This window comes from Labeo rohita, chromosome 11 (genome assembly GCF_022985175.1).
Source record: "Labeo rohita strain BAU-BD-2019 chromosome 11, IGBB_LRoh.1.0, whole genome shotgun sequence".
NCBI classification, from domain to species: domain Eukaryota; kingdom Metazoa; phylum Chordata; class Actinopteri; order Cypriniformes; family Cyprinidae; genus Labeo; species Labeo rohita.
This window is the reverse complement of record NC_066879.1, coordinates 15,428,211-15,442,870: the sequence shown is the minus strand read 5'-3', so window position 1 is coordinate 15,442,870 and position 14,660 is coordinate 15,428,211. Positions and strand designations below refer to the sequence as shown.

Below are 14,660 nucleotides of genomic sequence, written 5' to 3'. Positions count from 1 at the left end.
TATAGTTTGACTGTGTAAACCAGGCCACATTTTAGAGGCAGAGCTTGTCCAACATGTAAAGTTTATGCATTCATTCCCACATAATCAATCAGGTATTTGCTCAGGCTCAAATAAAACAAAAATTTCCAAATTCTGAGTTGGTTCCAGACTGTGCTGTGTTAGTCAGTGTTAGGGAAAAGGCAACCTTTTTTTTCATTTGCAGAAGAAAATGCTATTGAAACTGCTGTGTAAAACTCATCGCTTGGTTGTTTTGGTTGCTTAATGCTTCCTAAAGTGTTCTGAGTGATATTTACTGTTACCATGTGATTGTTAAGGTACTTGGGTGGTTTCTAGGTGATCATTTGCAAGTAAACAACCAAATGAACTTGTGTCCAAATCTGTATTTATGTGGGCGGTTTTTTATCCATGATGAACATCCCAAGTCTTATCTCCCCTCATCAAGCTCACGTGATTTGAAGTACCACTCACGTGTATAGCATAAACATGTTTTTAGCACAAAAGTTAATACTTCGGGTTTGAGGTTTGAAGGTCATTGACCTGAACTTTTCCCCACTAAATTAAAGTCTAAAACAGCTTGCATATTTTCATCCATCTCACATGAGGAGCTAAATTCATTGGATTCTCTTCTTATCTCCAGGTTGAACTTTGATCCTGTCTTTGGGAATGTGCAAAGTGAGATTACATCAACAGGTGCAGGTCCTTAACCTGGTAACCCCGTGAATGATGATTCACCCTTTTCCCTCATAACCGGCACACCCTTTCCCTGTGGAACTCCATGACAGTATGCCAGCATGTCACACATGTGGTTTTGTAAAGAGAGCCCATCTCCATCCAGATTTAATCAACAGGTGTGAAGTCTTCTCTTCATATGGAAATGATTTGAAGAGGTGTTATGGGTTGCAAGAGAAATTCAAGAGAATTGGATGCTTATTTAGAGATAGTTCACCCGAAAACGAACCCGTGGTCCTTGGTTATTCACAAAATCCAAATCAGCAGCTGTCCATTTTGATAACCAAAAAAGCATATCAAAGAATATAAATATGATGATATTTTGAGGTCTTATGAAATGAAACAATCAGTCTGGGCAAGAAACTGAATATTATTTACTGTGGTCCAGAGCCTCAAGCAAACGGGGAAATCTGATTCCTTTCCATGAACTGATTCTTTCAGACAGTTTGTTTCAATGAACTGGTTCAGTTAACTAGTTTGTTTATGTAATCGTGCAATGACATAATGTATACACAAAAATAAACGTTCATTTCGTCTGTTCATTCAAGTGCTCGGTTTGCGCATGCGCGTATCACCAGCTCATCAGTCTTTGGTCCCAGTCGAAGTGTTTCCTCAGTTCAGTGACTGTTGGAGTAACTGGAGTGCTGAATGAGTTCATTCATCATATTTTGGCTTGTTTTAAATCGGAGTGACTGTCAGTGAGTGAGCTTTGATTGAGTAACTTGTAGATCTGTGCTGCCAGAGCCACAAACTGTTTCAGAAAGTTCAGTCCGATTTGATAACCTGGTTCAGCTAGTTCACCAAAAAGAACCGGTTCAAAAGAATCATTCGTTCACGAGCCAGGTTATCCAGGTAATCATGTTGTAATGTTCAGTTTCATGCACAAACCAATTGTTTTCATAAGACCTCGTGAACTATCTCTGTAGGTTTCTTAGAAACCGGATTCTCAAATTGTTCTAGAATTCAGGGGAGAAAAAAAAATAAACACAAATATGTGTCAATAAGAGGACAAAGCTATGAAATGAATGTGGATAACATCTCAGATTGTTTCATGAGAAACCTTTATATTGATATCTCTCACTATGAGACACCGATCTCTTTTGAAACTCTACGCAAGACACCTGAGATTGCTGGGGTCTTTTTCTCAGAAGAAAAATGTGAGAAATCTGCTCTCCATTTCAGCTCATTGTTGTAAAGAAGCAGCAACTAAGATTTTAAAGAGAAAAACATTTAACTAACAGATATTACCATATTTGCCCAGTTGATTGATTACATTAAGAACGCACATTTTCTAAAATGTGATGTTTAAATATGCAAGCTAAGCATAATGTAATTAAATATGCACTAATTTGCATATACTTCCAGAACAGAAATCTAAACATTGGATAAAGTCTCAAAATATCGCTTTTTATCACTCCATGAATCAGAAAATACAATCAACAGACAGAAAAATATACATGTTCACCGTGTTTTTAAAAATGAAATGTTGTATAACAGGCTCCTGAAGTGGAGATTTCTGGCTCAGTGCAGGGGAAAAAACACTAGTCTGAAACAAAATGTTATAAATTAGCCCAAAATCTCAAAACTGACCAATGCTTGAGGGAGTGCAAACAGAGGCTCCCAGCTTGAAACCTCATTTTAAAGTCAATATGACATCACAATGGACTATATTTTTCTTTTTAACACAGACGCACTACTGGTCTTTTTATGCACAGTCAATGCATATTATTCCAAAGAAAACCATGATTGTAATCTTTCATCAGCATGCTGCTGAAATGGTTTTCTTTTCCTTCCAGCTATATGTCATATTTTTCACGTAGTTTTTCATACATTCACAAATCATTTTTTTCTCACTGAATATCCTATTTCTTTCTAAAATGTGTTGCATTATGAAAAAAAAAAAAACGTATTTCAGCTTCAGCAGCTTCAGCTTCGCTGAACTTTAACATGTTTTGCCATGTTTTACCTTTAAATTTTTTTAAATCAACATCAGTATTCCCTAATGCGATTCCAACCCCACCGTGATGTTATTGTTTAAACATTGCAAGCAGGTGTTCCCTCAAGCCTGGTTAAGTGACCCTTTCTGCTCCAAAGGTGCATGACTGCCTGACTTTATAAGGCACTTCCTATGTGTGCGTACGATGACATCATATCAACAGTGGAGTGGTTAAATGTCTATGTGTGTGTGTGTACAAGAAGCGGGAGTTGGGAGGGATCTGGCAACGGAGGAAAGTTCATGGCCGTGTTTCTATCAACACAAGGCAATCTGAGCTCAGATCAGTTCAGTACTGTCTCCACACCTGATTGCAAAGCGAGGTACATCGAATGATGCAGAAACAGACTTTTATTTAAGTGACAGTGCATTTGGTAGGAAAGCAAATTCAGATGGACAAAACTGATTTAGCTGGGTTAATGTGTAGACAAATTGAATACATTCTTATCCTTGTAAATGCATATATGCATGTTATTGCATGACAGTTACTATCACAATTACATATGCATTTACACTCAAACCGAGCATGCACTACATGCTCGATTCATGCATGCAGGTTCACCTTTGTGTGAATCGCCACTAGTGCAATGTCAAAAAATAAACATTTCGTTCTCTCTCCTGCTGGCCACAACTGGCCTGCTGGAATGTGTGGAATGTTCTTGAAATTATAAGGGGATTAAAGTGAGTCGGCTCATCCACGGCCAAATATCGGATGATAAGCCTGTTGGGTTTGGGGGGCCAAGGCCAGACACGGAGATTTGCAACACTGTAACACAAGCACATTTTGTTCCTGCTGCATTCCTACCTCTCAGCTCTGTTTGTTTAGCACTTTGAGGTTTTTTCTTTTTTTGTGTGGCATTGTGTTTGACCGTATGTAAAGCTTTACCCTTAGCGTGCAAGTTACAATAGTCTTATAGCATGGAGTGAGCGGCCAGATTTTATTGAACAGTTTAAACATATTTGTTGAATTTATTGGTGGGTTCATACAGACTAAACCAGTGCAGCTTGTTGAACAAAAAAGTAAAACATTGTAAAAAATAAATACATAAATAAATAAAATCGCATTGTGGCATAGGCCATGTTTGTTCTAATTGTAGCTTGCATTTTAGTGTAGTCTAAGTTGCATTTTCTGTTATTTTAAGTAGTTTTCTTTATGGTTTTTAAGGATGATGGTACGTCACTCAACTTGTCCAACTTGACTTTGATTGGACATGCAGCTTTTGACATCAACAACGAAAGGACAAAAAAAGAAAACTGTCATAAACCATGCTGGTTGTAATTTAGTTTAATGTATTCTGGGTTGAATTTTCCTTCATTTCAAGTATTTTTTTATTGTTTTTTAGGCCTATCTGATTTCAATATTCTGGCAAGCTTCTCGCAAAGTTATGCACCTTAGTATGTTAATAGATTATTCACACAAAGTTTTTAATAACGTTCTAAAAATATTACCACAACATTGTTGGAACATTTTTATTTTTACATGAAACATTCCCATAATATTTACAAAATAATAAAAAGGAATTTTCCCTCAATATTTATACATAACCTTAAAAAAATGAGAAAATAACTAAATATTTGGAACGGTCAGAGAACATTTAAAATCATTTTCTTCATAGTTTTTGAGAATGAAGGCATTGTCCATGTTGGACTGTCTAATTTATGTTTATGTGGGAGATGAATTTGCACTATAATGCAGCAGCATTTGATTGAAAGCAGCCACTGACATCATCAACAACAACAACAACAACAAAAAAAAACATAAATGTCTTTGTCATAAGCTCATGATTTTTGTGGATGAATTTGTAAATGAATTGAAATGAATTTGACATCATTACATCATAATTGTGCATGATTATATGGTTAGTTGCATTTTATTATTTGCATTTAGCTTTGTGCTTTTGCTGTCGGCAAGAGATCTGCAACCCGACTGAAATCCACTGTAAACGTGCAAAAAAATTGGGATGGGATCTCATTATCTCACATCTACATGGGGCATCTAGATAAGACTGAATCAGAGTTATATTATATATGATATACGACAGCTGTTATCTACCCCTGCACAGATCATAATAAAGTGATATCACCCATATCCACCTAGCTGGGAGACAATATGGGCTCCATCTCAACAGCCCGGTAAATATAGTGTAGCAGTAAAACATCACAGTGTTTGCTGTGCGTGCTTTCTTATCAGCAGTGGAGCCACCTTTATGTCTATCTCAGTGTCTGTGTGGATTCACCGGGCCGTGGGCCCTAATTTTCGTCATTCTGTGCATTAAATGTCTCTCTTTGCACTTCTCACTGAGGTTCTTTAGCCTTGTATGGTCGTGTCTGTCTGTTCAAATAATTCTTGACTCTAAGGACTGTGGACTCTCATGCATGTCAGCAGCCTGTTCTGGTTTTGTTTGCTAGGATGTCTGCCTCAAAGCCACATTTTTTTTTAAAAAAAGTTATGGTTATGTTTAATATTTCAAATGCACAGGTTTGTTTAAAACCATAGCTCTGAAATAAACCCCAAAGAATCAGTTTCTGTTTATTGTGCTTTTTAATAATAGAGAGGAAAATGAGGATTTCAGTTTTAATTGCACAAGATGCTTTGGGGAAAAATAAAGTTTCTATACAAGGAACTAGATGTTCATCATGTTAATAATCAAAATGTAAGTATGGCTTTTTATCACTTATAAAAAAATAAAAAATAAAAAATACACGGTTACCATGTTTTTAGGAATAAAATGTTAATTATGTATGTATGTATAAAATCAGGCAAGTGATATATGAACAAAACCCTCTTTAAAAACCTTCATAATATAGATTGGAATAAAACAAAAGTTTGATGTATGAGGCTAATTGAAATGCAAACATTTTAGATTGTAATTTATTTATTTATTCATTGAAAAACACATTAAAAAATGTATAGTGAAACATCAAAAATGCTATTATGAGGGCATTTCTCCACTTCATGTGTCATGGTTTGCTTTAAAAAATACTGAAACCAGGTTTTGTGCGGTTTAGAAAAATATCACCTTTATACATAAACAATTACATCTAAGAAATTCCCACAACTCAACTCAAACTTCACATGAATGTTCATATAAAACATGTAGATGAAGCAAATACATAACACATCCAGAGACAGCAGTGTGCGCACTGTGTCTTTAAATCTCGTCTGGAAGGGGCGGGGCTTACGTGTCCTCGGGCTGCAGTGAAGCATTTAAAGCACCGCGCATACAGAAGACCCGTTTGTTAACGAACCTCTCGAACGCTGTAATGAACGTCTTCTCGCATCTATAGAGCTAAACCGAAGCTTTCAAACGGGCCGAACGGGATCATTACGGCATTATGAACGTTTAACACCGGACACCTAGAATCAGTCAGGAGATTAAGGTAAATTTTATTGCTTTTGTGGCATTGTCTGTGTTTTTGGTCTGTCTGTCTTTTTCTATGTGTGTGCGTGTGTGTGTGTGTGTGCTGATGACGACAGTGACGTGTGTAACGATATTATCAGATTCTGTGACAGGACATCCGATAAGGAGTGTGTATGTGTGTGTGTTTGTGTGTGTATGCGCGCGTGTGTGTGCGTGTTCAGTTAGGAGGGAAGTGCAGGCATAGTTCTGAAACAGTTTAATTGATTTATATTTAAGATTGTTTTATTCATTTCTGTTATAATCATAAAATAATAATACGAATAATTATAATAGTAATAATGATGATGATGATGAAAATGGTCAGCTGACAAGACACGCATGCTAGTGTCATAATATGTGACGTTGACATATGTTGCTTGATTTCGTTGAACATCAGACTTTTTACTTCAAGAAATGTACGAGGTGTGTTTCGTCAGGTGTGATAGAGTGTAAGTGACTCATCCCGCCAGTTTGCGGAAGCGGACAGGTAGATCGGGTATGGTTGCTTGGAAACCGCGGCGGAGGTGACAAGAGCGGGGTGTGAACGCGCGCGACTGTCTCTCCTTCATACCTTCTCACAATGTCATATCAGTGGTTTGTCAGGATGAAGATATTTCGTCATTTGAAGCCATGTACAATGATTTTACTCTTTACTTCCGGAGCTCTTTTTGAAATATATATTTTTTATTGCTATGAGGTGGCTTAAAATTGTTGTGTAAACTCGTGTGTTGTTAGATGTGTGCTAGAACCACTTTTGAAGGGCCCTGTGTTCATACGCAGTATTTCAGCTATTTCCAGTTGATCCATTGCATGTTTTTCTGCCAAAAACACTTAACTGCAAAGTAAAAAAAATGCATTTCATCCTGTGTTGTTTTAAACAATTAAACACATTTGTAGTCCAATGCTTATTACTGAAATAATGACATAATAAAATAATGGCACTATTGTCTTATTAGAGTTTATAAATAACTTGTCTCATGTTTAATGAAGTTTGCATTATTGTTATTATTATCTATAAAGGGCTATAAAATAAAGGTGACTTGATAATGCAAAAACATCATATTCTTTTTACTGTATATTTACTGTAATGCAATATCATTGCAGTCATGGTGTGTGGCCCTCGTGCGGAATTAATAAATATGCATACTGTCATGAACGTAATCTAAATCTTAATAGTACTAAAATAAGCTTTTTGAGATGTAAAATTCACTGCTGTATTTCTTGCACAATGCAGCCAAATGTACCATTTTTGTTCTGAGATCTCTGATTTAAATGTAGAAAAGCATAGAATTAATAAATGCTCACATGTAAGTGTTTTAATAGAACGTTTCATGGGGTTTGCGCCACAGCGAGCACATTTGCTACGGTTTGTTTACTTAATGTCTTTGCAACACATTGGCATTGTCTTCCCGAAGGCATTGAGAAATGTCTGTGGTGGACAGTAGGAAGTCTGTCCGTCTTGCACCTGTTGTGAGAGGAAGCGCTCGTCCCGTGGGGTTCTTTATCACAGATCAGGTTGCATTGTGTGCTCATAGTGACCGTATCCAAGGTCCAAAGCTTTCAGGATGCATAACTGCTCGCATTTATGAACCAGACAGAAATGCACGTCCCTTTCGAACCAACTGACCTGGTTTGATCACATACGCATTTTGTGCAATGGCATTGCGTTGCTTTCTTTGACTAGATTTTACTTTGAAATGTGGGATGTTGATTAAATTGCAATATCCCGTCAATGCACCTGTTGCATATTACACTCAGTTCTGCAGAAAGGCATTGAACCTTGCTTCTGCATCGTGTGTGTTGCTTGCAAAACAGCCCTGCAATAAAGTGTTCTATAAAATGCTAATTGCAGTTTAATAGGGTGCATGAGTTGTTTGTATCTCTGGAAATTCGTCGTAATGTTGGTGATCTGATAGCTCATGAGCGTGATATGTGTTTGTAAGCTAAAACCAGGATGAACCTTGCCTCCAGGTCCATCACTCTTCACGTTCTCAGGGGTGTAAAGCTGGTTTCTCAAAGAGAGCGAAGCGTTTTACTAGATTTGACTCTAGAAGCAACTGCTTTAGACCATATCTAGTGTTACACCAAACTGTAATGCTAGATGCAATTTCCTTTAAACATAAGTTGTGTTCCCAAGGCTGGAAATTTGAGATCTCATTTGCGTGCATCATTTGATATTAGATGGCTTCCTATGAGTTCAGCATTTGCACGAGACTCTCAGAAAGCCATCCTTGCAGATAATAGCTTGCAGTATTTCACCGAATGCAGCAAAGTGATTAATTGCATGCTGTGAATGCATCCTAAAAGACAAGATTGAGTCTTTTGCCATGAAGTTTATACTGTTTTGTGCGTGTGACATCTAAGAGAGCATTCAGTTTGGCTCTATCCTCGGGGCTTTGGGGGCATACGTGTCGTTTAGTGCTGTCAAACTGAGCGCTTGTCATACCACAGGCTGTGAAGCTCAGCAGGATGTTGCTCAATGTTCTTTTCTGAAAAAGCGCAACTGGAGTCCCGTGCACATGGCTGACTGCATTGCAAAGCGAGGGGACGCGAGAAGGAGGTGCATTGGATGGTGTGTTGATAGCCTAGGGCACACTGCTCCATAAACAACTAGACAATATCTTAGTTCTTCCACAACAACAGTAAAAGCATGGCAATGATCTCAGGTTTGAACGCACGTATGGTCATAATAGAGGTAATGATAAAATTTCACTGCTCAAAGGTTGCTCTTTCATAAGTTAATGGAGCTCATGGTTGTATTTGGTTCAAGTATTAACTTTATTGTGGACGTTTCTCTGAAAATTCATTGAAGAAATGAAATTAAACACTGCAAAAATTACGTTTCAAAGTTAAGTAAGGCAAAGATTATTGGAATAAGTTTGACAAAAAACATTTTTAGTCACTCTGCTTTAGAATTTCACATTTATGTCAATGTGTTACTTGTGAAAGACTTTTCTTTTCAGTGTAGTTGATGCACAGTATAGAATTATATAATACCAGTTTTGTGAGAAATGCTTGAGTTTATATTTAGATATTCTGATTTTAGATTTGAATTGAAAACACTGAGTCACTGATTTTCAGAAGAGATCCCAGCTTGCGTGATTCCTAGGGCATCAAAGTCTCAATTTGCTCTACATTAAAGCTCCTTGCCGTATATAGGAAAGAACTGAAATAATAGAAATATCTCATTTGGGTTTTTTGCTATGGGTTTGTATCAAGAAGATCTCTTCTGAAAGTCCAGTTAAGACATGTGAAGTTACTGAGGTCTCAGAAAGTAAGAGAATTTGAGAAGCAGGAGACTTGAGTATTTATTCTTCATTTAATGCTATTGCTGTGTTTGAGATTCACTTGAGATATTACAGAGATTCATGCTCTTGTCCTCTCATGGCTGTGTTTCAGGTACAGGCCAGCAGCTGCCAGCTTGGCGGGAGGAGCATTTCCTGGCCTGAATGCGAACCGACTGCAGCTGGAGCATGTCCACTGCAGGCTTGACTGCCCAGGAGATCTGTTTACCCGCGCAAAGCCTATTCCTGCGGGGCAGCCATTGGCATAGCATGGCCGGAGCTAAGCCCTCTTGGAAATACCATGATCTACACAAGTGAGTGCAACACCAAAAGCACAAATGCATTTTTCACGTGTTGAACGTGGATTAGTTTTACAAGTCCCTGGACATGCTCTGCATGACTGAACAGAAAAACAGGAAATGGTCTGTGTGCAACATGGTTCATATGATGTTAATGAACCTTGGATTTGTTTATCAATCTGATTTGCTTTCCTGTTCTTAATCTGCAGCTTATACTTCACCATTGATTCTTCTATGGATTATAACCTTCAGTCCCGGCAACAGGTGCTGCCATCATTCTCAGGAGCGGACAGTAAGTAACATTACTTAAATCTCTTCCTTATGAAATGTTCACTCAAATTTACTCACCCTCATTTCAACCCAAACCTGTTTGGAAGGAGAATTTTTAAAAGCGTCTTTCTTTACATTTTATGACAATTCAGATGGAAAAACTGCTTAAAAATAGGCTATACAACATGCTTTTTATTCATAAGCGCTGTTGCATGTCTTCATAAGGCCAATTTGATGAAATACAGTGTATCTGATACTTTAATGCTGCATTTTTTGGAATGGTTTTCTCCTTTTTGGAGACTGACGGAAGTGGTCTGTGTATGGAAAGAACTGCAAAATGATCCTTTTGCAATGCACAGAAAAAAATGCATATGGGTTTGCAATGACTTGAGGGAGTGAATAATGGTATTTAACAATTCCTTAAATTCATGCACTTGATACTAGAGAAAGTTATGGAAACAAAGTTGTCATTGGATTAATCAAAAGTGTGATAATGCATCACCAAGGTCATAGGTTCCAGGGAATGTTTGGATAAAAGCGTCTGCCAAATGTAATGTAAAAAATATAATGCAACAGTGTTTAATACTGTTGGAGAAAGTCTTAAAGGTTAAGTGCAATTTCTGTGCCAGTTGCGGCCTCATCATTTACATTGATGACAGTTCTCATAACTTGCATAAAAAGTACAGTTTATTCATGTGTTATATCTTAAAAACCACTATATTCTCATTATCTACCACCTTCTCGTTCACAGAACAGCGGACTCATCTTCAATCACCAAACAGCCCAGGAGGCCAACCCTTGCCCCCCAAAAAGCCCAGACCTTCCCAGCTGACCTTGCACACGGACCCTTTCACGTCCAGCCCTGCCGAGGACGACCAAGTGGTTCCCTGCTTTCAACGTCTAACGGTATCCGACCGCATCAGTCCTCCCCAGACGCCCAGCCGAGTCACCAAACCCCTTCCCCCAATTCCCGGCTCAGCAGAGCTTTCCCCGGATCAGGCTATGGACAGTGAAGTAGAGTTCTTTAACGGAGATGACAATCGCTGCCTAGTTTCCGAACCTTGCTCCAAACACTCGGCGTTCCGCTACGGAATGCCCAGTCGGAGGAGTTTTAGGGGCTGTGGACAGATTAATTATGCATACTTTGAAGGTCCAACATCCCAGGAGAAGCCGCAGCCACAGAAGCCGAGGCAAGAGCGGGAAACCCAGCAGAGAGAACAAGAGCTCCGCGACCACCAGCAACAGCAGCAAAACTGTCTCCGACAGCAGGAACGTTCGCAGAGGAAGCTGCGGCGCTCGCATTCTGGCCCTGCCGGATGCTTTAACAAACCCACCTCCTTCCGGCTGTCCGGTCACCACCGGAACACGCAAGGCTTGGACAAACCGGAAGTTCCTCCAAGAGTTCCAATTCCCCCACGACCAATCAAGACGGGAGACTACCGCCGCTGGTCAGCCGAAGTCTCATCGGGAGCCAACAGCGACGAGGACCGACCTCCGAAAGTACCTCCTAGGGAGCCCTTATCCGGCGGTAGCTCCCGCACCCCGAGCCCAAAGAGCCTTCCAGTGTACCTCAACGGGATCATGCCCCCAACGCAGAGCTTCGCTCCGGACCCTAAATACGTCAGTCGTGGCCTGCAGCGCCAGAACAGCGAAGGCTCCCCGTGCATTCTGCCCGTTATGGAGAACGGCAGGAAAGCAAGCACGACGCACTACTTCCTTTTGCCACAACGTCCGTCGTACCTGGACAAACACGAGAAGTATTTTACGGACAGCACAGCGAGTCGAAGCACAGACGCTTCGGATTCGAGTTCAGACTGGGACTGTCAAAGCAAAAGGAAAACGACGCACCAAATAGACTTGGTATAAAATAACCGGTGCGCTTTTGTAATGCCAGCACCCGAGACTTTTCCGCTGCTCTGTTGCAGCTTTGCTCTAGTGCTCCGAGCGAGTTACGTATGAATTGCAGTTACTGGGATTTCTCTCGTTTTGCTCTCGACAGTTCTCTTAGAGTAAGCTCGGAACTGATTTCGATGTTTTTTCATTGTTATGTGAAATGTAAGTGTTGAAATGATAACATGGTGCAGTTGTTTGGTATTAGCTGGTCTGGTACCTCCATACTTCAGTGTTGTAAATTTTCGTAGTCTCATTTTATATTGCATTGAAGATTATTTTTATGTCTCGGAACATGAGCACGTTCGTCTGATCATAGGGACATAGGGTCAGTACATGCTTATTTACGTTTTGTGTCGTCTACCATATATGAAGTATAAAAAACGGCCCGACTTTTTGGCGGCCGAAATTTTAAGTGAAGGGTATTTCATCTTGTTGCAAGCACGCAATCTGACACATGCACACTACTTCGCAGTTCTTCTGTTGGACTAAAGCTCTCAGCTTTTGTCAGGACTCTCTTTTGTGTGCTTTTGTTCTTGTGGCCTGTCTGTACAACTTGTAGTCTTGATTGTGTGTTACATAGGAACAGGCTAAGTATTGCTTTTCTGTTCTAAGTTGTGTGTGAGTGATATGAGAGCTGAATGTGTTACATTTGCCCAGTTTTGGCACTGCTTTTAAGCTTTTCTAAGCTGCTTAAAACGGCAGCTGATGTGTTGCCCTCTGAATGAACGGAGTATTTCCGATCCCTGGCTTCTCGCTGAGGTGTAGTGTGTTCTTTTTGTTGCACAAAAAGCAATACTTGTAAAACCTGTGAATGAGTTTCTCTCCTCTTTTAAATTGCTGTCTCCACGTGAAGCTGTGAGCCATTGTCTGCGATAGGATTTTCTCGAGTACTACCTCCCATTATATGTCTGCTTCTTCTTAAATACCCAACTACGGATTACAAAGACTCAACAAATACAATCTCACAGGTCCGTACGAGGAAACAGTTGCCCCTGATCTATATTTTGTCATGTTTTGCCATCCGAAACAGTCAGTCATTAACACTTCCTCAATGAAAACGCATCTTCGACCCATTTTTAAGAGCTACATGGAGCTAAAGTCCATGTGTGGCACTTTTGGCCAGGCTCACGCATTCTGATCTTCCTGTTACTGTACGTGCATTCCTGTTAGACGTGATTACAGTGGGTGTGGGCACCAGAGACTTTGGCTGCTGGCAGCTGGTGAATGAGATGTTTTATTATTCTATATTGTTTCCAGAACCATCGTGGTAACTCAGTAAATGTAGCAAGTGCCATGCAATTTAAAAAGGGAGGAAAGTAAGACTATAAAAACACGCTGTTTGGAAGCCCTGAGGTCAAGTACAACTTTCCACCTCGCATAGAGATTTAAATTCATTTGATGCCATGTCTTTGTTTTTTTTGTTTTTTTTTACCCTTTATTTTACCAGTTTGTGTATCAGGAAATGTTTACATTATATCTTGTTATTTTCCTTTAGCAGTCTTACCTTAAAAAAAAAATATGAAGGCAAGTTCAAGAAGAAATAGACATCTCTGCTGTGTTGTGTGTATGTGTGTGTGTGTATATATAAAAATATATATATATATATATATATAAAGCAAAGTGCACTGAGAAAACAGTATGTTGTGATGTGTAAAAGTATTTAACATCGTTCTCTTACCCAAACTGAATAGTTTTTAGTGTATTGTATCCTGTAAAGTCATAAAAATAAATACTTATTTATGAATCAAGTTTGTCTTTATCTGATATTCTGTTGTATTTTGTTCTCTGAAGTATGTCGTATCTCTGTGAAACGCAGAGATATAGCTGTTTTGCCTGTTTTATCACATCCACGCCCCTGTGCTCTGCCTCATTACTATTGGCCTGGCTCCAGACAGGAGGAAGGTGAACTGTACTTTTGCACTTTAAGACCGATCTTGGATCAGTTCTGTGGTCGCCTCTACCGAGGTGATGGGTTGGTTTGAAGGGATGCGTGTCTCGGAGCGGTTTTACAGGGCACCATCTAGCAAACCTTCGAATTACTCACGTAGACCGGTATTTTCTGCCTTGCTGATCCAGGAAAATGCTGTTTCTCTGGTCTTTTTTTGCGTAAAAGCCTCGGATGAAACGATAAGCTGCTGAAGTGAGCAAACAATGTGTTTCCTTCATGTAAAAAACTGATCATCTTAACACTACATAATATATAAAAGCTAAGATGAATCACATTCTGGTCCTTTTTGCTCAAAAGCCTTGAAATTGTAAGCAGCTGAAATGAGTAGTGAGTACCAAATAATGTATAGAAACTTACCTTAACCGTGTTGTTAACCATAACTATGACTAACTAGGATGTCATGTAGTCTGTCATTCTAGCTTATTGAAATGACTTCTGAATTTGACAAATCTGGCACCTATTACAGGAAATGAAGTCATGCTGTTCACCTTCAGGTGCATTTGCTCCGTTTCAGTTTTATTTTTATAGTTCAGTTTACATTTTAGTTCTAGTAATTTAATGTGCTTCTGTAATTTTTATTAGATATTAAAAATCTATAGCTCGAATAACTCTAGTTTTAGAACTTTTTTAAATAAACGTATTTGTTTCCGTTAGTTGCCAAGACAATATCCCTAATTTTCATTCAAGTTTGTCATCTAATATTTATATTTTATTTATCTATCAGGATATACTGTCAGGAAATGCTGTCTATGCTTTTAAAAATTATATATAATATATAAGAATTCTTTCTTTTTAAATCTATCTGGTGTCATTTATTGAAAATGTCCTAAAATAATAGTAGAA

General features: G+C 38.9%; 1 protein-coding gene across 1 annotated transcript; it reads left to right on the top strand.

Moving 5' to 3' along the window:
- Positions 1 to 5,942: 5,942 nt before the first annotated feature.
- On the top strand, positions 5,943 to 13,617 carry errfi1a (ERBB receptor feedback inhibitor 1a). The gene is made up of 4 exons (XM_051122921.1): positions 5,943 to 6,103; positions 9,523 to 9,721; positions 9,916 to 9,998; positions 10,728 to 13,617. Exons 2-4 carry the CDS (start codon positions 9,573 to 9,575, stop codon positions 11,840 to 11,842), a joined length of 1,347 nt encoding a protein of 448 aa, XP_050978878.1. The 5' UTR covers positions 5,943 to 6,103; positions 9,523 to 9,572; the 3' UTR covers positions 11,843 to 13,617.
- Positions 13,618 to 14,660: the final 1,043 nt, after the last annotated feature.